Source organism: Canis lupus, chromosome 36 (assembly GCF_003254725.2).
Source record: "Canis lupus dingo isolate Sandy chromosome 36, ASM325472v2, whole genome shotgun sequence".
Lineage (NCBI taxonomy): Eukaryota > Metazoa > Chordata > Mammalia > Carnivora > Canidae > Canis > Canis lupus.
In genome coordinates, this window is record NC_064278.1 from 19,223,367 (window position 1) to 19,245,226 (window position 21,860).

General features: G+C 34.6%; 1 protein-coding gene and 1 long non-coding RNA gene across 25 annotated transcripts in view; one reads left to right on the forward strand and one right to left on the reverse strand.

Annotated features, from left to right (window-relative positions):
- The window catches only part of ATF2 (activating transcription factor 2), an 85,460-nt gene that overhangs the window by 10,152 nt on the left and 53,448 nt on the right, over positions 1-21,860 (reverse strand). For all 17 annotated transcript variants that reach the window (XM_035697290.2, XM_025460263.3, XM_025460264.3 and 14 more), the window contains 2 exons: positions 9,478-9,627; positions 6,214-6,420 (listed from right to left, as the gene is read on the reverse strand). In XM_035697290.2, coding sequence (XP_035553183.1) covers positions 6,214-6,420; positions 9,478-9,627 — 357 coding nt within the window. The remainder of the gene's footprint in view (positions 1-6,213; positions 6,421-9,477; positions 9,628-21,860) is intronic.
- The window catches only part of LOC112668137 (uncharacterized), a 103,175-nt gene continuing 88,599 nt past the window's right edge, over positions 7,285-21,860 (forward strand). For 6 of the 8 annotated variants that reach the window (XR_004803985.2, XR_004803984.2, XR_003141495.3 and 3 more), the window contains exon 1: positions 7,287-7,399. This is a non-coding gene — a long non-coding RNA (uncharacterized LOC112668137). Of the gene's footprint in view, positions 7,400-21,860 lie in introns of all 8 variants that reach the window. The other 2 variants (XR_003141497.3, XR_004803988.2) reach the window with 2 other exon arrangements.

A 21,860-nucleotide genomic window follows, 5' to 3' on the forward strand; every position in this document is an offset into this window, starting at 1 on the left:
CTTTGATTTTCTAGTTGAACTACTACCCCCCAAAATAAAGAAATAATATTGGATAATTTCTTCTTTGGGGAGTTTCTCACTGGTAAAGGTACAGTTTTCTTTATGTTAAGTCTTTCCAAAAATCAATGATTAGGTATCAAGATTCCCATCACACAATTCCAAGGATTGTCATGGATGTAAAAATCTTACACTTGAGAACAAAACATTTAATTTATGTATGTAACAATAGAAAAAGAGATAACTGGGTTCTTAATATTTTGGAAATACTTTGCCAAATGGACTCTTCTGTTACTCTCTTCAGAGTATTTTCAGACTTTGTTTCATGTCTGTCTCCTCTGCTAGACCACAAATTCTGTAAGTGCAAGGACAATGTCTTTGTCACTGTTGTATCTCCTGTGTCTAATAACATGCCCTGCACACAATAGATACTTAATGACAGAATGAATAATAAATAGCTAGCATTTGCATAGTGTAGTTATAACAGACTTCTCTATACCCTCTCTCTCATTTAATCTTCATAATAGTACTTATTCTATGAATATGACAGATGGGGAAGTAAAGGCTCAAAGATTTTTAGTAAGGCCTAGTATAAAGAAGTACTAGGTCTCAGGCTCATAAGAAAATGCATCAAAAAAAAAAAAAAAAAAAAGAAAATGCATCAAGTATAAGTGGCTTCACTATTACCCATTCTCCCTCTAGAACATAGTTAAAAATGAAGGAAGGCTGTAATAGCAGAGAATACTTTTTTTTTTCTTCAGGAATTAAAAACCAGTGTAGCATCTTCCAATTGTCACCATTCCTTTTTATTTCAAATGATAAATACTGAAATAAAATATGGTTTGGGTATCAGAAATAAAAGATTTGATCCTATTCCCTTTTGAATCAATAGAGCAATAACCAAACTTTTTCTGTATCATTAACTTATGAGTGAAAACTCCTCACGTATCCAGCTATGAGGGAATGCTTCTATTTTTTTTAATTTATTGAGCTTCTACTCTACACATATTATCCACAACAAAAACTCCTAAGTTTTATATACAGACCAACTGTTAAGAAGCTGCGGTTAGTAAAGAATCTACCTTTGATCACAAAGGAAACATGCTGAAATTTAAGCCGAAAACAAAATTCCAAAATGAATATAACTGAAAAAGCCATAAAGAGGTGAAAACTTTTTCAAGTAAAAGACAATAAAATCATGTATTACCTTGAAAAAATAGTAATTTATAACAGTATCCCAGTTTTGGTCTAGATTACCATGTCTCTGGTGCAATTTGATGCAACTGTCTTTTTAGCAACAATTTTAGAAAGTCAAAATATAATCAAAATCAGTGAGTGGGGCAAGAAAGTTGAATAATTAATGTTCTTTAAAACCCAATATGGGGACGCCTGGGTGGCTCAGCGGTTGAGCGCCTGCCTTCAGCCCAGGGCGCGATCCTGGAGACCTGGGAACAAGCCCCATATCGGGCTCCCTGCATGGAGCCTGCTACTACTCTCTGCCTATGTCTCTGCCTCTTTCTCTCTGTTGTCTCTCATGAATAAACAAATAAGATCTTTAAAAAAAACAAAAAACAAAAAAACCCAATATGTATTTGGTAAAAATATGAAGTTACACCTCAACACTCGTTATGATTTATCTATAATATATAAGTAACCATGGGTCATTACTGCCCACTATACGATCAGCTAAGCCTATGTCACATAAAGGATTATTAAGGAAATGTAGAATTGATGAGTGTTTTCACATAAAGTAGAGTTTAATTATTTCACTGACATTCAATTTGCTTTACAAGTCATTCTGTTCTTTACAGTTAATGGTCTTGCTGTTGGCAGACTGAAATTTTTCTCCCTGAATCTATCATAAGCATGTTAACTCTTTATACTCTGAAAACAAGAATCTGTCACTTTTTAAGACTGTTTAATTTGATAACTAAAAAACAAAAAATAAGAATCATATATCCACCTAAACAATAGAGAAAGTCATAATTGAAGCACACTTTCTTCCTAAACTATTCATGCCCTCAAAAGCCTCTTCACTTACTCCTGCTACATGTGTCATTCCAAAATTCGATTTAGGGATTCATTCCTATATCGATTTTCATATTTACACATTTATCCATCTAATTATAAACCCTTTATTAATGAAAAAGAGCTGTGCTATTTTAGTGTACAACTATTTTTTTGAGTAAGTTATTGAGGTGACATTGCCCTGAGCTAGAATTAACCATTTTAAAGTAAACAATTCAGTTCAGTGGTGTTCAGTACATTTACAATGTTGTACAGCCACCTCCCTCAATCTGGTTATAAAACACTTCTGTCGGTCCAAAGTAAAACTCCTCACCCATTAACCAGTTTCTCCCTATTTTCTACTCACCTCCCCCTGCCACCCCTGCAACCACTAAACTGCATTTGTCTCTATGGATTTCTATTCTTTTTCTTTTTCTTTCTTTTTCCTGAGAGAGAGAGAGACAGGAGTGGGGAGGGGCAGAGAGAGACAAAGAGAGAATTTTAAGCACGCTCCACACCCACGCAGAGCCTGATGTGGGGCTTGATCTCACTACCCTCAGATCATGATCTGAGCCGACATCAAGAGTTGGACATGACAGAATGAGCCACCCAGGCAACCCTCTTCTTTGTATTTCATATAAATGGAGTCATAGGTGGCTTTTTTCTGGCTTCATTTCATTTAAGCAAAATGTTCAGAGGTTCATCCATATTCTAGCATGTTCATCCACATTCACTCCTTTTTATGGCTGAATATTCTATTGTATGCATAGACCATAATTTATTCATTCCTCCACTGATAGACATTTGGGCTGCTCTCAACAACTTTCCTTTTACCCCTAACAATATATTATAGCTAATTTCCTAGGTTAGTACCTGATATGAACATCATTCTTTTTTTTTTTTTTTACAGAAATATTTTATTTTATTTTATTTTTTTATTTTATACAGAAATATTTTAAAGAATATCCTGTTAGAGGATACCTGTGTGGCTCAGTCTATTAAGCATCCAACTCTCGATTTTGGCTCAGGTCGTGACCTCAGGATCCTGGGATTAAGGCCCACATTAGGCTCTGTGCTCAGGGAGGAGTCTGCCCATCCCTCTCCCTCTGCCCCTCCCCCCATGCTCATGGTCTCTCTCAATAAGCAGTATCTTTAAAAAAAAAAGAGAGAACATCCCTGATAACACATCATTTCATCACCTATCTTCACATTCTGATACACAGTTCCAAAATTAATAACACTTTCTATCTAACCATGATTCCCCATCGTCACTTAGTGTTTTTGATTAAAAATATGGATTTTGGAGCCTGAGTGGCTCAGTCTGTTAAGCGTCTGCCTTTGGCTTAAGTCATGATCTCAGGGTCCTGGGACTGAGCCCCATGTTGGGCTCTCCCACTCAGCATGGAGTCTGCTTCTGCTTCTCCATCTTCCCTTCCCCTGGTGCTAAAAAATAAAATTTTTAAAAAAGTAAATAAATAATGGATTTTAATTTTGTTTATAATTTGGGGTATTAACATTACATTCAACTTTAGAGCTTAATTTAGGAATTTCTTGAATTTGACTTTTTTTTTTTTTTAGATTTCATTTATTTATTCATGAGAGAGACAGAGAGAGAGGCAGAGGGAGAAGCAGGCTCCATGAAGGGAGCCTGACGTGGGACTCGATCCCAGGTGTCCAGGTTCAGGCCCTGGGCTGAAGGTGGCACTAAACCGCTGAGCTACCCAGGCCGCTCTTGAATTTGACTTCTATTTGAAAGTTTCATGCTTTGAAAATGATGCATTTGTTAACCTTTACCTCAAGGATAAATCTTGCCTTTATTCCTCCAATCAAGAAATTTCTACCCAGATTAGGAAACACAAAAATGTAAATATACTTTACAATAATGACATTTAATCATAGTTTGTTTGGTGGAAAAAACATGAGATGAATGAAACAAAGATTACATTTATCTTGAATACTGAATTTTCCAGGGTTTTCTGAAATAACAAAGTCCTGTTGCTGTTAGTAATGGGCTGCAATTAAGGAAATAACAATATCTCGTGAAAGCTGTTAATATACTGCTATACCTTAGGTCAAAGCAGAAAACTGGCCCAATCTAAAGTTGAAGACTACTCTGTAAATGATACTGTACATTTCTATACCATTGTACAGTTTTCAGCCTTTTTAAACTTCTTAAAAATGACAATAAGCCAAATCACAAAGGAAAATATTGATAAATTTAAGACTTAAAATTTATGTATTTAAAAATACTTGCACTCATTCTAATTCAATTGATTTATGCAAAAAATTCTCAGAGAAGTAGGATCAACAGGTATATTCTATGGATAAGACAAATGAGGCTAACAAAGAATGACAACTAAAAAATAGCCAAGTTATTCAGAAGAATAATTTTGTTAAGAACAGAAAAGAAAAAAAGAGCTAAATCATTTTGTGAATGTAACATGAGTACCTGAAAATTTGAATGACAATACTTCATATTTTAAGAGAAACTTGGCAAATAGCCATTTTTTAAAGAATATAAATAAGTTAGTAACTATAACCTGTTTCATTGTATTTAAAAGGAAAAGAATCAAGTTTTCTACAAAGTTATAAAAATAGTTCTTGAATAAGAATTTATCAGATGATAATATTAAGATATCCTCGTATGTATTTATTTCAAGTCTCTGTGATGATGTGATAAATCATGTTTAAATTTTTTCTAAAAAAATAAATTTTTTCTAAATGGTTAAAATGACTAAAAATAAATTTTGCAAGACATTTGTTCTAGAACTCATGCATCAAATATCTAAAGCACAATATAGAATCTTAAAAAAGGATTGTCTCACATATGAAACAATTTTTATAAAATTTACATTAGGTTAAATGCTGTGTCTTATGTTAAAAACTTTTTCCTAAGAACTGAAACAGACATTTATATTGGTGACATATTTAAAGATAGATTTTAAAAAAGAGCAAGTTTCAACATCAATTATAATTATACGGAAAGATCTGTTTTTCACTGGGGATGGCTTACTCAGAAGACTGGCCAGTAACAACTACAATTCATTAACATCAATTTTCTAGTTAATGCTCATCAACTGGTTCACAAGATCTTTCTGAGAATATTCACAATATTAACAGAACAAAAAGAGGGCGCCTTGGTGGCTCAGTTAAGCAACTGCCTTCCGCTTGAGTCATGCTCTCAGGGCCCTAGGATGGAGCCCCAGTTGGACTTCCCATTCAACGGGGGAGTCTGCTTCTTGCTCTGCCTTTCTTCCTTGCTCATGTTCTGTCTTTATCTCCTAAATAAAATCTTTCAGAAAAGCAAAAAACAAAACAAAAAACCCACCAAAAAAATGAGGACGCCTAGATGGCCTGCTCTGTTAAGGCTCCTATTCTTGATTTTGGCTCAGCTTCTTTCCTCCTCCTCCCCTCCCTTCCCTCTGCCCCTCCCCCTGCAATCGCACTCACGCGCTCTCTCTCCTCTTGAACTAAAATAAATAAATCTTTAAACCAAACAGTAAAAATAAAAGGAAGAAAGAAAAATCAGAATGAAGAAAATAGACTTCATGCTGTCTGACATCATCACTGGAAATCTTAGTAGACTGAACAAGAAGGAGCCTTAAAATCTGTATATCCCATGATGTTCCTAAGAAACCTATCTGAGGTGCATTTTGCACGACATTATGAAATCATTTCTACTGCCATTGGCTATATTGTACCTGTTCTGTGGATGATTAGAGCTCTTCAGTTTCCAAAACTATCAATCTGACACTTTTCCCAAGCACTATATTCACTCCAAATAAACACAACAAAATTTATAATTCAAAGAACCTAAGAACTTTAAAATGTTACCGAAGCAACTTTACAGTTGTGATAGAGACCAAACAAATTAGAAAAGTGAAACACCAGCCATATTTTAAATTTTAAGATTCTTTGTTTGAACTTTATACACCAGAACTTTACAAAGTTTAAGCCAAACAGTTTTGTTACTTTTGTAGCACACAAGTGAAAACTTATATTTAGTATTTCCTCATTGTATCAGTGTTGCAAGTTTTGTATTACTTCACCTCAGTATTCAAATAGTTTTATAAAACTATGCTTCACTACAGATCCCATACACACCCAATATTGTGTGCTAAAATGTCTAGATGGCTAAATGGGAAAAACAGGGAAGAACTAAGTTCACAATTATTAAAATTAGACAAAATATACATATATGCACCATACCTGCAGTTGACCATTTAATGAACTCAAGTCTTCTGCTTTCTTCTCTAAAGACTGAACCCACACTTTCCTTTTTTGTCGGCATCTTGAAGCTGCTGCTCTATTTCGCTCTAGAAATTTCCTCCTTTTTTCATCAGGATCTTCATTAGCTGCTCTTCTTCGACGACCACTTGTATTTTGGGTCTGTGGAGTTGTGTGAGCTGGAGAAGCCTACAGTAAACACAAATGGAAGTTTTTTATGTTTGTATCCAGTGAGAACACAGGCACAGTAAAGGGTGGCAGAAGAAAAGAGCTACTAACTTTGTTTTCTAAGTCTCACTGTATATATCAACATTTTGGGGTGACATGAAAATCACCCTGTGCTTTAACAAATTCCTTGAAATAAATAAGCACTGCTAAAATAAGATTCTAATTCACTATCATAGTGAATATATTTAAAGTTTGTATAATGTTTTCATTTATATAGAAATAATAAGAAGTTGAAAATGCAACATAAATGAACATGCATAGATCTTAAATTTTTCCAAGTGTACTTTTTAACATAACGGTATTATATAATCCTTTGAAAAATTATAAGGTACTAAATTATAATTTTAATTATTAAAATTTAATAATTTATTTAAATTCACTATGAGAAACCATTTACTTGCTATTTTTGAAGTAAAACTTTAAAAAATCGTAAAATTTTCTCTTAAAAACTAGTTTCTCTAAAATTGAGAAGTACAGTAGTGCCCCCTTATCAGTAGGGAATATGTATGTTCCAAGACTCCCGTGGATCCCTGAAACCACGGATAGTACCGGACCCAATATATACCATGTTTCTTCCTATGCATATATTCCTATTATAAAGCTTAATTTATAAATTATGTACAGTAAGAGATCAAATAGTAAGAGATCAACAATAATTTATAATAAAATAGAACAATTATAACAATATACTCTAATAAAAGTCATGTGAATGTGGTCTCTTTTGCTTTTAAAATACTGTCCTGTACCCACACCCTTCTTCCTGTGATGGTAGGAGGTAACATGCCTATGTCACGATGTGAAGTAAAGTGACTGATAAAGGCATTATGACATACTGCTAGGTTACTAGTGACCCTTCTAACAATCTGTCAGAAGGAGAATCCTCTCCTTCTGGACCACAGTTGACTGTGAACAACTCAAACTGCAGAAAGCTAAACTGCAGGTAGGAGGGAACTATATAGTATGTACATATTTTGGTATACTCAGCTTTTCTTCAGTTTTTAAAATTTAGGGTCAAGGACATGTGATTATTGATGCTCATTTTCCTGGTGAAAATTAGCAATCCCACAGGTGTCCAGATTTTAATTTTAATTGCTTCCCTTTGCCTTTCAACAGATCAGCCTAGTTATCTCGGATCAGCCAGAGACAGTTTTCGGTCACTGGTAATATTATCTAGTATCTGGGATTAAGAACAGCAAGTATTTCCAAGCCTCTCTCAAATCCCAAAATTATGCCACAGAACACTTGAACTTGGGATGTAGGAAATGAACCCTTGGAAACAGTGTAAAGGAAATGGCACTTTGTGATCACAGGCTCATGACCCAAGGAAGCCTGAAGACAATCTTTTATGTATAATTATATTCCAAAATAGTGTGAATAAATAAGACTTCTATCTTCTAATCTACATAATAAGCAAAAGCCTTATATATAAGCTCAACATACGTTCTGCAAGGAAATCATCAAACTACTTCTCACTCTACAAACTCCAAAAGACATACATTCTCATCTAATTCCTTTTCCAAATAGCTAGCATTAAAAATTCTGAGGGTAATTTAATTTATACTTTATTTTAATTGTAATAAAGATTAAGTATTAAATTAGACCAGTTCTTTTACGTACATAATTGCAAGTTAATCTTTTAGAAAAATATTTCTATGGCTTGCTTCAAGAATGGCAACCTTGAAATATTTTCTTTTCTTCATCCTCTTAACTTATTGATAATAGCAGGTTTTTTTCTTTTACTCATTTGGCTGAATAGGAAAGAACAGTTTTTTAAAAAATTGACAACTCAGTTATTACAGCAAAGGCTAATCACAAGTATTATAAGCAGAAACCAATAAAGAGTTATATTTGTACATTTTTACAACTAACAAGGATTAAGGCTACTAAAAGGCATATAGTCCTCTCCCTTTCCCTCCTTCCACCGATTCATTCATTCCACATTATTAAAAAGAACACAGGAACTATCTTAGAAACTAGTGATATAATAGTTAACAGATAAAGTCCTGCCTTCATGAAGCTTCCATCTAATACAGTTTAAGGATATAAATAAAAGTGAGATCCAGATAAGCTATAGAGTTAGTGTAAGAAAATAAATTATATATTCACTTCAAGAAAATTATATATTCATTTATTTTAAATAAACTTTTAAAGATGTAAAAACCACACATATAGCTTGCAGACCATATGAAGAAATTCAGAAAACATGAATTATCTCCGAATTATGACATTAAAAATAATACACTTATTTTCCTTCTCTCTTGGTCCCTAAATTGTTTAGTAGATGACTACCACAGCTACATTCCACTTTATTTTAAGGTCTGTGAAGGTAAAATACAGTTATTTAAAAAGTTACAATTATGAGGTAATCTAAAACTTGTGATTTACCTGTTTCTTTAATTGCAAAGTTTTGCTGTTTAATGCCAGTGGTAATAATCTTTAAGTGTCCGTATCTTTTATCTTGAATGTTCTAAATAAAGTTCTAAAACACTTAATACAGTAACCCTGCCATGTAGAAATGCAGTGTAGACAAAATAGACATATCAATTATCTGATACACAGTCACAAACCAGAGATAAATGAAAAGGACCTCTAGTATTAACAGTTTCCATAAAAGCTTATATATATATGCTCCTTTGGTGATGTTTCTCAAATTTTAATTCAAGTATCATTTGATTTATGTTAGTAATGTAATAAATACACACCATGTAAACATTACTCGTTGAATACAATCAACGGGAAAAAAATGATTTAAAAAGTGTCGATGTCATGTCAGGCTAACACACAGACACCTATAGAAGCATTTATAGGGTGTTCTAATCAGCAACTTGACTATTTTATCTGTTTTTGGTATCAATACTTTTACAATGAATTATCTTTTCCAAAGGTTTTTGGTACACTTTTGAATTATGACCAGAAATATTTTTTTTTCAAAGTATATAAAACAGTCATTTAAATTACACTGTATTTGGTTTTTAAAGGATGATAACAGAGCATGAATGATAAAAACAACACACATACCGGTGTTTCTGTAGTGGATGTAGCTGGCTGTTGTAACGACTGTGGTCGAGATTCCTCTGACTGAGTTCTAACCAATCCGCTGCCATGACCTTTGACTGTATCACCATTGGTAACCGGAGGATGTTGCTGGGTCAAAGCAGCTTTTAATCTCTGAAATGCAAACACCAATTTAAAAAAAAGGTTCCCCCGCTTTCCATTCAAATTCAACTCCCAGCATACTCTTTGGTTAACAAAAAAGTTAAGGAATGCGTGAATACATTTGATACCAATAGTAAGACAAACACTTGGGGGAGCTTTCTTGAGTTTTTCTGTCTGGTACTAGAGGATTTTACACTTTGCTGTTCCTAATCAATTTTAAGAAGAGTGAAAAATAAAAACACTGTTGACTGAAAATAACTAGTTCTGTTCAACTAAAATAAGCAACATAAGTTAATTATGTACACTTTTACCTATTTTCTCCCACCTCATTCCTGTTATCTCCATCTTCTCAGGCTCTGCCTAGATTCTTAAAGCCTAAATCTCATCCAAATTTGGGACCAATTAATCTCTGCTTGATGGTCTGATGTCAGTGCCTATTTGGATAATGACCTGATGTTGCATTTTTTAGGCCACTATATTAAAGTCAGAATGAATCTCCTAGAATCTACAGCTAGGTTCACCTCCCTTAGGTCTTCCCTGTCTCCAGTAAGCAGATTTAGTTCCAAGTCTATCCCCTCTACGAGGTTCCATTTGCCATTAACTGAATTGCACTTGACCCACTGTCAGAGTATGAACGATCGATCTAGTGTTAGAATGAGGTCCTAAACATTTATGGCTACCTCTTAATAAAGGTACAATTTGCATAAAACTTATTATTCTACCAGCAAAAATGTATATGTGTCTTATCTCCTCAACCAGATAGTAAGGTCTTTCTTTCAAGAATAGAGACTGCCCTATCTTTCTTTGCACCCGGTTTAAGCAACTGATTGATTTGCTACATGGCAAATAACAGATGTATTTGTTAAGTGACATAAATTGGATTCTCTGACAAATATGGCACAAGTGATATTTGGGGTAGTTTTATTATTAAAAATACATAAATATGAAATAATTAGCACAAGATAATTATACTGTCTTAGAAATGAAAGGGACTTGAGAGATCTAGGACTATGATTGTTGATATTGTTTTCGTAACTGAAATGTAGTCCTTGAGCCCAAATTAAGTTCCAGAGACAAGTGCTTTTAAAGAGGCCTCCAGATGATTTTAGTACAACTGCCTTCATTTACTCGAATTAAGAGCAACTTAGAAATCTGTACAACTGTCTTTAAATTTCTAATATCTTTGATTTTCTCTATGCATATCTCCTTTCCATCTGTAAGAGATCCAGACCCCTTAAAAACTAAAACATACATGAAAAGGTCACTAAAACTTCCCAAGGCAATAATTACACCTAGACAAGTGTTAATGGACATTTTCTCTATACTGCTTTCATTATAGATGCTACGTATCATTTTTATTTTTTTTTTAATTTTTTAAAATTTATTTATGATAGTCACACAGAGAGATGAGAGAGAGGCAGAGACACACACAGGCAGAGGGAGAAGCAGGCTCCATGCACCGGGAGCCCGACGCGGGACTCGATCCCAGGTCTCCAGGATCGCGCCCTGGGCCAAAGGCAGGTGCCAAACCACTGCGCCACCCAGGGATCCCTACGTATCATTTTAAAAACAAGTCAGTAGTTTAAAAAACAAGTTTACTGGGGCACCTGGGTGGCTCAGTCAGTTAAGTGTCTGCTTTCAGCTCAGGTCATGATCCCAAGGTCCTGGGATAGAGCCCCCAAGTTGGGCTTTGTCGGACTCCCTGCTCAGTGGGGAGTCAGCTTCTCCTTCTGCCTCTCCCCTAACTCATGTCTTCCTTCTCTCTCTCAAATAAATAAATCTTAAAAAAAAAAAAAAAAAGTTTACTGAAGTATAAATTACATATGGTAAAATGAAGTCTTTTTTGTGCACAGTTCTTTGAGTTTTAACAAGTGCATACAGTTGTGTAACCACCCTCTACAATCAGGATACAGAACAGTACTATTATCCCCCCAAATTCCCTCGCACTCCTTTCTTGTCAAAGCCTCCTCCCACCCCCTGCCCCTAAGAAACCACTTATCTGCTTTCAGATCCCAAAAGTTTTGTTTTTTCTAGGACATCATATAAATGGAATTATACAGTATTACAGCCTTTGAATTTGGCTTCTTTCTTTTAGCATAATACACTTGAAATTCATCCATGTTATTGGTACTTTTCCAATGAATTTCAATGAGGACGGTGTCCCTACTTTACAGATTAGGAAACATGAGATCATTTGCCCAAGGTCACATTAGTGGCTAAGACACAAGAAATTGAGACACTCGTAACTGCTGGGTTAATATGGACATGGATGGATTAAACTAAAGTTTGATAATGGGCCAAAGTAGTTGGCTACAACCAACAGGACTACTTAGACTAAGTGGTCAAAGAGCTCAAAATAGAAAGACAAGAGTTTAGGGATGCCTGGGTGGCTCAGTGGTTGAGCGTCTGCCTTTGGCTCAGGTCGTGATCCTGAGGTCCTGGGATCATGTCCCACATCAGGCTCCCTACATAGGCCTCTCCCTCTGCCTATGTCTCTGCCTCTCTGTGTCTCTCCTGAATAAATAAAATCTTAAAAAAAAAAAACAAAAAAACACAAGGCTTTGAAAGTATAGGTCAATATAAACAGAACAAAGGAGGAAAATCAGGGAAGGTAGTCAGTCAGTCTGCGTAACTGTATCTTTTAAAAACAGTGTTATACATCAAAGTTCAATAAACAGTCTACACTATTAGGCTATAGGCTTTCATTTCTGGGTATAAAATGTGTATAAATATAAGTAGTGGTTGAGATGTGAAGCTTGGTAAGTTATGTGTTGATAAAACACTTTTAAGTCCTTAGGTAGAAAACATCATAGAATTGAAGAGCATTTAAAGTTTTATAGTGAAGAGCTTAACTCTTAGAATTAATGAAATACAGTAACTGCACATAGGGGAGTCTGAAGTACATAAACATCACTCTCTTGAATAATCTTTAGTAGGACAAGTTACTACCTTATAGAGCACTTAAAAGCAGCATCAGTATTCATTCATTATCCTCTCTTGACTGCCCTAGTGTATACAGTACTCACCTAGTGAGGAAGCTCTAATGTTTGCTTCGTGCTGTTACATTGATTACATTGTTACAATGGGTCTGACTTAGAAAGTGTGCCACTGGGTACAAAATTTAAGAAGAAAGATTTTCAAGGGTTAATTAACACTGCTCTGAACTGTGTGTGTGTGTGTGTGTGTGTGTGTGTGTGTGTGTGTGTATATTTATTTTAAAGAGCAGTAAAAAAATACATGTATGCTAAAAAATTCAGAATGGGCTAGGTGGAAAAAAAAGTCACTAAATAGAATTCATAAAAATTTTATAATATAAGGATATCTATAATCCACCCATATATATGTTAGAGACATCTTAAAAAATGACAAATAACATGGGTCAAAAATATTAATGAAAACATATATAAATGCCACAGGTATTTTGGAACTAGAAGATATAATGATGATCAATTAATACAATCACCAGCTTAGAGATAGGCTAACTAAGGTCCAAAGACTGAATGAAGTTACTTCTCCAAATCAAAGAGTACGTGAGAAGAAGAGCAGGGACCCCGGTATTCTATCTGTTTACTCTGAATTCATTGAATATATCTTTTTTTAAATTTTTATTTATTTATGATAGTCACAGAGAGAGAGAGAGAGAGAGGCAGAGACACAGGCAGAGGGAGAAGCAGGCTCCATGCACCGGGAGCCCGACGTGGGATTCGATCCCGGGTCTCCAGGATCGCTCCCTGGGCCAAAGGCAGGTGCCAAACCGCTGCGCCACCCAGGGATCCCTCATTGAATATATCTTAAACAAAAGTTTTGCCTAACTAAAGCTTTTGCCTACATTAAGTATTCTAAGTATATTAGCAATCAATAAGAAGAGTATCAGACATTGGTCAGTTCATTTCTCTCAATACAGAAATTTAATATAATAAAAAGATTGAGTATTCAGAGAAATTTAGTTAAGATCCAAAATGTATTCTCCAACATGTAAAATAAAACTTAAGTATAATTTTAATTTTAAACTAGAGGCATTGTTTGAAAGAAAACGAAAATATCTTTATTACTGTATTTCTAAGCAGACTAGTGTTTTAATGTTTGGAATTAACTTTTAGCAATGTAAAATTCAAGAACTATATCGAAAACTTTTTTCTTAGGTATAAACTGTGTCAAAAGATCAATAGTTAGTTGTGCTGACCAAGATCACTTACTCATTTTTAAGAAGTAATCTGCTAAAAATAATTTGCTATTCAAATTCTAGGTTATATTTCACACTCCTGAAAACAAATTTTATCACATCTGTCAGAACTTAGTAGGAACAAACTACTCCATCATAGTTCAAAGAAAAAACATAATGTTCTCTAGAAACAATTTATGAAAAAGTCAGATCCATATTTCATATGTGCCACAAAAGCTCATCAGAGTAATAACCCTCCTTCTCCTGGGTGTTATCCTACCATCTGCTGCTCTATTACTTATCTTTATTTTGCAACTAATTAACAGCATAATCTTCTAAATTCAGCAAGTTAATTATCATTATTGTGGTCTTTGCAGCATCATCAGTCCTCATGAAGTCTTGTCTCCCCACCCCCAGAGAACATATGAAAATGAAGTAGGTTGGGAGAGAGTCTGTTTCTTTGGAGTGGGCTCATTAGGTGTTTGCTGATTAGCCTGGCATGCAGAGGCAGGTCAGAAGAATTCTGCTGAACATGAGGTTCCATGCAGGGCCCAACTAAGTTAATGTAGGTTTCTGAACATTTGCCAAGATGCCCTCTGTCAGCTCTCAGTAGAAACCCCCCGCAGAAAACCTACTGGCTACCCACCGTGTGCAAGGATATTTCTGTTTGTCACACAAGACTTAAAGGAACGACTGTGGAGAATGCTACATAAATACTTTATTAAATCTGAACAATACTCTTAGATGATTAATATTTTCTTATTCATACAAGTTACTTTTTGATTACAAATAATACATAAGAAAGTTGTTTTATTAGAAGAGTAACACAGATGGAAAGTTAACTATGGTTTATGTGCTTAATGACAAGATTCCTAAACCTAAATTTAGTGAAGTCCACTGAAATTCTGTGTAAGACTGTAGATCCTAGGAATCTTTCTGTAGTACTAAAATTTAAAAATACTAGATAATCTTATATTTGTGGACCCCCACCTACATTTCTTTTTCTTGGCACATTCTCACTTTTACAAAGACTTAAATGTTCCAAGAACAAAAAAGCTTGCTCAGGAGTAATTTCTTTAGCAAAAAAAAAAAAAAGGGGGGGGGGGGGAGGGTCCATTTCAATATTTATAGTAGACATAGACAATGCATATCGGTCTCCCTATGAGCCCTAGGCATCTGAAAATCAGGGCCCCAGAAAAATATCCCTGGCTATCTTGGGATACAAATAAGTTTCTCTTTAGCTATAGTGTGCTAGTCATTCTTAGGTATTCCAATGCCATTTCTCCTACATTTATTTTTTAAGGTATCTTCCACTATATTTCATCTTAATTTCAATGTAGTTAATAGAAAGTAGTATATTCATTTCAGGTGTACAATATAGTGATTCAACAATTCCATATATAGCTTAGTGCTCATCTAGATAAGTGCACTCTTATCCCCTTCATCTATTTCACCACCCCACCCCCTTCTCACTGGTAACCATCAATCTGTTCTTTGTAGTTAAGAGTCTGTTTTGGGGTTTGTCTTTTTTGTTTTGTTTCTTAAATTCCACATATGGGTGAGATCACATGGTATTTGTCTTTCTCTGACTGGCTTATATTGCTTAGTATTATATCCTCTAGATCCTTCATGCTGTTGGAAAAGGTAAGAGTTCATTCTTTTTTATGGTAGAATAATATTCCATTGTGTGTGTGTGTGTATACATATATATATACACATGTATGTATGTATATATATTACTTCTTTATCCATTCGTCTATTGGACACTTAAGCTGCTTCCATAATTTGGCTATTGTAACAATAATACTGCAATAAACACAGGGGTGCATATCCTTTTGAATTAGGGTTTCTGTATTCTTTGGGTAAATGCCCAGTTGTGAGATTACCCTGGGTCATAGTATAGTTCTATTTTTAATTTTTTGAGGAACCTCCATACGGTCTTCCACAGTGGCTGCACCAGTTTGCATTCCTGCCAATAATGTAAGTGGTTTCCCTTTTCCCCACATCCTCGCCAACTTGTTTCTTGAGTTTTGGGTTTTAGCCCTTCTGTCAGGTGTGAGGTGGTATCTCACTGTGGTTTTGATTTGCATTTCCCTGATGATGAGTGATGGTAAGCATCCTTTCATGTGTCTGTTTGGCCATCTGGATGTCTTCTTTGGAGAAATGTCTGTTCATGTCTTCTGCTCATTTTTCAATTGGATTATTTGTGGGGGTTTTTGGTATTGTGTAAGTTCTTGATTTATTTTGAATACTACACCTTTATTGGATATATTGTTTGCAAATATTTTCTCCCATTCAGTACGTTTTTTGTTTTGTTGTTTCTTTTGCTGTGTAGAAAGAAGCTTTAGATTTTGATATAGTTTCAATAGTTTAATTTGCTTTTGTTTCTCCCACTTCAGGAGACATACCTAGAAACATGTCATTACAGCCAGTATCAGAGAAATTACTTCTTGTGCTCTCTTCTAGGATTTTTATGGCTTCAGGTCTCACATTACGATCCTTAATCCGGGACGCCTGGGTGGCTCAGTAGTTGGGCATCTGCCTTCAGCTCAGGCCGTGATCCTGGAGTCCCGGGATCGAATCCCAGATCGGACTCTCTGCATGGAGTCTGCTTCTCCCTCTGCCTATGTCTCTGCCTCTCTCTCTCTCTCTCTCTCTCTCTGTCTCTCATGAATAAATAAAATCTTAAAAAAAAAATCCTTAATCCATTTTGAGTTTACTTTTTGTGTATGATGTAAGAAACTGGTCTACTTTGCTAACACCATTTGTTGAAAAGACTTTTTTCCAATGCCTCCAATGTTGAAGATTAATTTACTATATAATTGTGGGTTTACTTCTGAGCTCTCCATTCTGTTCCATTGATCTGTGTGTCTATTTTTGTGCCAGTACCATACTTTTTGATTACTACAGCTTTATGATATAACTTGAAATCTGGAATTGTGACACCTCCAGTTTTGTTCTCTTTAAAGATTGCTTTGGCTTTTTGGGGTCTTCTGTGGTTTCATACAAATTTTAGGATTGTCTGTTGTAGTCTTGTGAAAATGGCTATTGCTATTTTGATACAGATTGCATTAAATCTGTAGATCGCTTTGGGCAGCATAGACATTTTTACCATATTGTTCTTCCAGTCCACAAGCATGGAATGTTTTTCCATTTGTTTGCATCATCTTCAATTTCTTCAATGCTTTATAGTTTTCAGAGTACAGGTCTTTCACCATTTTGGTTAAATATATTCCTAGCTATTTTATTATTTTTTGTGTAATTGTAAAAGGGATTTTCTTAATTTCCTTCCCTTTCTGCTGCTTGTTACTTTATAGAAATGAAACCAATTTTTGTATGTTGATTTTGTATCCTGCGAACTTAATTAATTCACCAGTTCTAGCAGTTTTTTGGTGAAGTCTTTAGGGTTTTCTATATATAGGACCATGTCATCAGCAAATAGTGAAAGATTTACTTCTTATTATTCTGGATGCCTTTTATTCCTTTCTCTTGTCTGACTGCTGTGACTAGGACTTTAGTACTGTGTCAAATAAAACTTATCTTGTTCCTGACCTTAGTGGAAAAGCTGTTTTCACCATTATGATGTTAGCTGTGGATTTTTCATATAAGGGCTGTATTATGTTAAGGTATGTTCCCTCTAAGCCTACTTTGTTGGGTGTTTATCATGAATGGATGTTGTACTTTGTCATATACTTTTTCTGCATCTGTTGAAAAGATCATATGGTTTTTATCCTTTTTCTTATTGATGTAATGTGTCATGTTGATTGATTTGTAAACATTACATCACCCTTGCATCCCTAGAATAAATCCCACTTGATCGTGGTGAATGACTTTTTTAAAGATTTTTATTCATTCATGAGAGACACACAGAGACAGGCAGAGACATAGGCAGAGGGAGGCAGAACTTGATCCCAGGACCCCAGGATCATGATCTGAGCCAAAGGCAGACGCTCAACCACTGAACCACCCAGGTGCCTCTGAATAACTTTTTTAATGTATTGTTGGATTTGGTTTGCTAATATTTTGTTGAGGATTTTTGTTCGTCAGAGATAGTGACTTGTTCTTTTTTTGTGGGGTTTATCTGGTTTTGGTAGCAGTGTGATACTGGCTTCCTAGAATGAATTTGGAAGTTTCCTTCCTCTTTTATTTTTTGGATAAAGTTTAAGAAGAATAGGTTTTAATTCTTCCTTAAATGTTTGGCAGAATTCATCTGTGAAGCCATCTGTCCTGGATTTTTGTTTGTTGGAAGTTATTTGATTAGTGATTCAACTTCATTGCTGGTAATCAGTCCGTTTAAATTTTGTTTCTTCCTGATTCATTTTTGGGAAGTTACACATTTCTAGGAATTTATCCATTTCTTTTAGGTTGCCCAGTTTGTTAACACATAATTTTTCATAATATTCTTACAATCCAGGAAGCCCTGGTGGTTCAGCGGTTTAGCGCCTCCTTCAGCTCAAGGCATGATCCTGGGGACCTGGGATCGAGTCCCACATCGGGCTCCATGCATGGAGCCTGCTCCTCCCTCTGCCTGTCTCTCTGTATGTCTCTCCTGAATAAGTAAATGAAATCTTTAAAATATATATATATATATTTTTTTTTCTTACAGTCCTTTGTATTTCTGTAGTTTAGGTCTCCTCTTTGTTCCTGATTTTGTTTGAGTCCCTCCCCACCTCCTTTTTTTTTTTTTTTTTGATGAGTCTGGCTATAGATTTATCAATTTTGTTGATCTTTTCAAAGAACCAGCTCCTGATTTCATTATTTTTTATATATTCTTTATCATTTATTTTGGCTTTAAGCTTTATAATTTCTTTTCTTCTAATGAGTTTTGTTATTTTTCTAGCTCCTTTAGGCATAAGATTAGGTTATTTGAGATTTTTCTTGCTTCTTCACAGACCAGTATTGCTATAAACTTTCCTCTTAGAATTGCTTCTGCTGCTTCCCAAAGATTTTGGACCAGTTTTTTTTTTTTTTAAGGATTTATTTATTTATTCAGAGAGGGAGAAAGGCAGAGACACAGGCAGAGGGAGAAGCAGGCTCCATGCAGGAAGCCGGACGTGGGACTCGATAAAAAAAAACAAGGATCTCCAGGATCACACCCTGGGCTGCAGGTGGCGCTAAACTGCTATGCCACCGGGGCTGCCCGACTTTCTTCATTTGTCTCCATTTATTTTCTGACTTTCCCTTTGATTTGTTGATTGACTCATTTGTTGTTTAGTAGCATGTTTTGTTCTCTTTTCAGATTTTTCCTACTGGTTGATTCTAGTTTCACTACAATGTGGTTGAAAAGATGCACAGTGTAACTGAACTTTTTGAATTTGTTGAGACTTATTTTGTGACCTAATATATGATCTATTCTGCTCCAAGTGTACTTGAAAAGTTTGTATTCTGCTATTTTAAGAAGGAATATTTTGAATATGCCTATTAAAACATACGGTCTAATGTGTCATTCAAAGCCACATTTGTCTTGTTTTTTTATCCATTCTGTCACCCTATTTCTTTTGATTGGAGCGTTTAGTCCATTTACATTCAGAGTAATTACTGATAGGTAATTAGGTATTTACTGGCCTTCTGTCATTTGTTTTGTTTTTGTAGATCTTGTTTCTTTCTCCCTTGCTCTCTTCTCTCACCCTAAGTTGGCTTTCTTTAATGATATACTTGGATTTCTTTTTTTTCCAATCTATTACTGGTTTTTGATTTGTGGTTACCATTAGGTTTGTATATGACATCTTCGGAACCACATGTCATTTTAGCAGAATCACTAGTATACTATTTAGCATGGCATTGAGAGATTATGATGACATAGGTCAAATAAATCCTTAGGAGAGACGAAGAATCAAGTAAGAAGGATGTTTAAATAATTTTCAAAGATTTGAAAACAACAAAGCAAAATCCAACTGAAGCACGAAAGAAAAAATTTTTAAGTTTTACTGAGGAAGGGTAGCAAGCAGACTGACAAAGAGAAAAATTATTTAACGTGTAACATGAATCTAAGAGATATGAGCTGGATGGAAACCACTCATTTGGAGAGTATGGATTTGGAGTCTTATCATTGATGGAGAACAGTCATGTCCTGTGATCATTTATCTAGTCCTGCGTAGGTCATTAAAAAACCTACACATACACTGGGATCTGAACCGAGTCTCAACTTTCTTCAGGGATGATACAATTATTTCCTCATTTGGTAAGTCTTTTTTTAGCCCACAGGAACTTAATACTGTAAATTAATGACACTGACATTTTAATTTAGAAAAAAACTGTAGCTATTTGGTATTTTATGTCCTAAAAGTAATTAAAATAACTTGCCACAGAGTTTAACAGGTTACGTTTGAATTTCAATTTAAAATGTTTAAGAGATCAGTTTAGTCTTGTCAGTTGGAAAAGCTAAAAAAGCTAAAAGCTTTACCAATCTTCTAATACTAGACAGTTTAGGAAAACCAAACCTCACTATAAGTTTAATTAACCTTTGAAGTTATTAAAATACTTAGGGAAGTTTGTTAGACAACTGAGTTACCTATAGGATTTATCAAGTCTCAAATGAAGTTTAGAATGTTTTAGATTAATTGTATTTGAAGACCTTTAAAAGCAATCATTATATAATTGGATTTGTAAACTGGCCTTGAGAATTCAGGGAAGAATTAAATTTTGGAATTTGTAACTTTAATAAATCTAATTTTTTTTTTTTTTAAGTAGTCCCTCCAAAAAAAAAAAAAAAAAGTAGTCCCTCCGTGGATCCCTGGGTGGTGCAGGGGTTTAGTGCCTGCCTTCGGCCCAGGGGTGATCCTCGAGTCCCAGGATCGAGTCCCACATCGGGCTCCCTGCATGGAGCCTGCTTCTCCCTCTGCCTTGTGCCTCTGCCGCCTCCCCCCCCGCCCCGTGCTCTCGTGAATAAATAAAACCTCAAAAAAAAAAAAAAAAAAAAAGTAGTCCCTGCATAATGGTTTTTATGCACATGGGCACCAAAACCCAGAAATAAAAAATCTCATTGATATGATATAATCCTAACTGTTGAAAAATATAAGTAATGGCCTTAAAAGGTAAGAAGACTTTCTATGTTCACCAGAATCATTTGCAAGAAAATTTTCAAAATTTAAATTTAAACTGCTAAGTTTAAATTTAAACTAAGTTTTTTAGTACCTAAGAAATGTTTGTTAAATAAATAACAATAGAAAGAAATAATTGTTATAGAGGCTGAGACCAAATATATGAACGTGAATCAAAATACAATAACCAAACTATTTTCAGTTTATTTCCTAATGTTGCTAGACTGGTTTTGTATTTATAACAATATGTAAGTATAGTTGATGATGGCATGCAAGCAATGAAAATTCTTAAATAGTCAACAATGTTCATTTTATGTTACTAAGATAGAGAAAATAGACTAGTAATATTTGATAAAAATATAAAACCAAAGGTGAAATGTACAGTAATTTCTGTATAACCACCACCAAAAAAAACCCAATTAATCAGAATTCCCTTAGCATACCAGGCAATTGGTAACAAATTGGTAACAAAATTGTTACCAGTTCATGTTACCTGGATAGAAATGAGCCAAACAGGTATGATATATTAGAAAACAGGGCAATCAAGTATACCAAAGGTGGTTAAGTTCCCAAATCACGATGTAATTAAAACAGAAATCAGTAAGATAAAAAAAAAGTCTCCAGATATTTGGAAATTATACAATATACTTTTTTATAACCCATAGCTCAAAGAAGAAATCACATATTAGAAGATAATGAAATACAGCAAATCAAAATTTGTGAATAGAAAAATTTATAGCTTTAAGTGCCTATATAGGAAAGGTAAATAGATCTAATCAAAAAAATCTAAGCTTCCACTTTAAGCCAAAAAACATAGGCAAATTAAACCTGATTAAGAGAAAGTAAGTATTAGAGATAAAAGTAGCAATCAGTGATAGTACAAATATATTATTAAGAAAAATAAAGGCAGGCTACAGACTAAGAGAAAATATCTGTATGTCACAAAAGTTTTGTATTTATTATATCTAAAGAATTCCTATAACATGATAACAAGAGACAACCCAATTTAAAAAATCAGCAGTAAGATATCACAAAAAGCATCT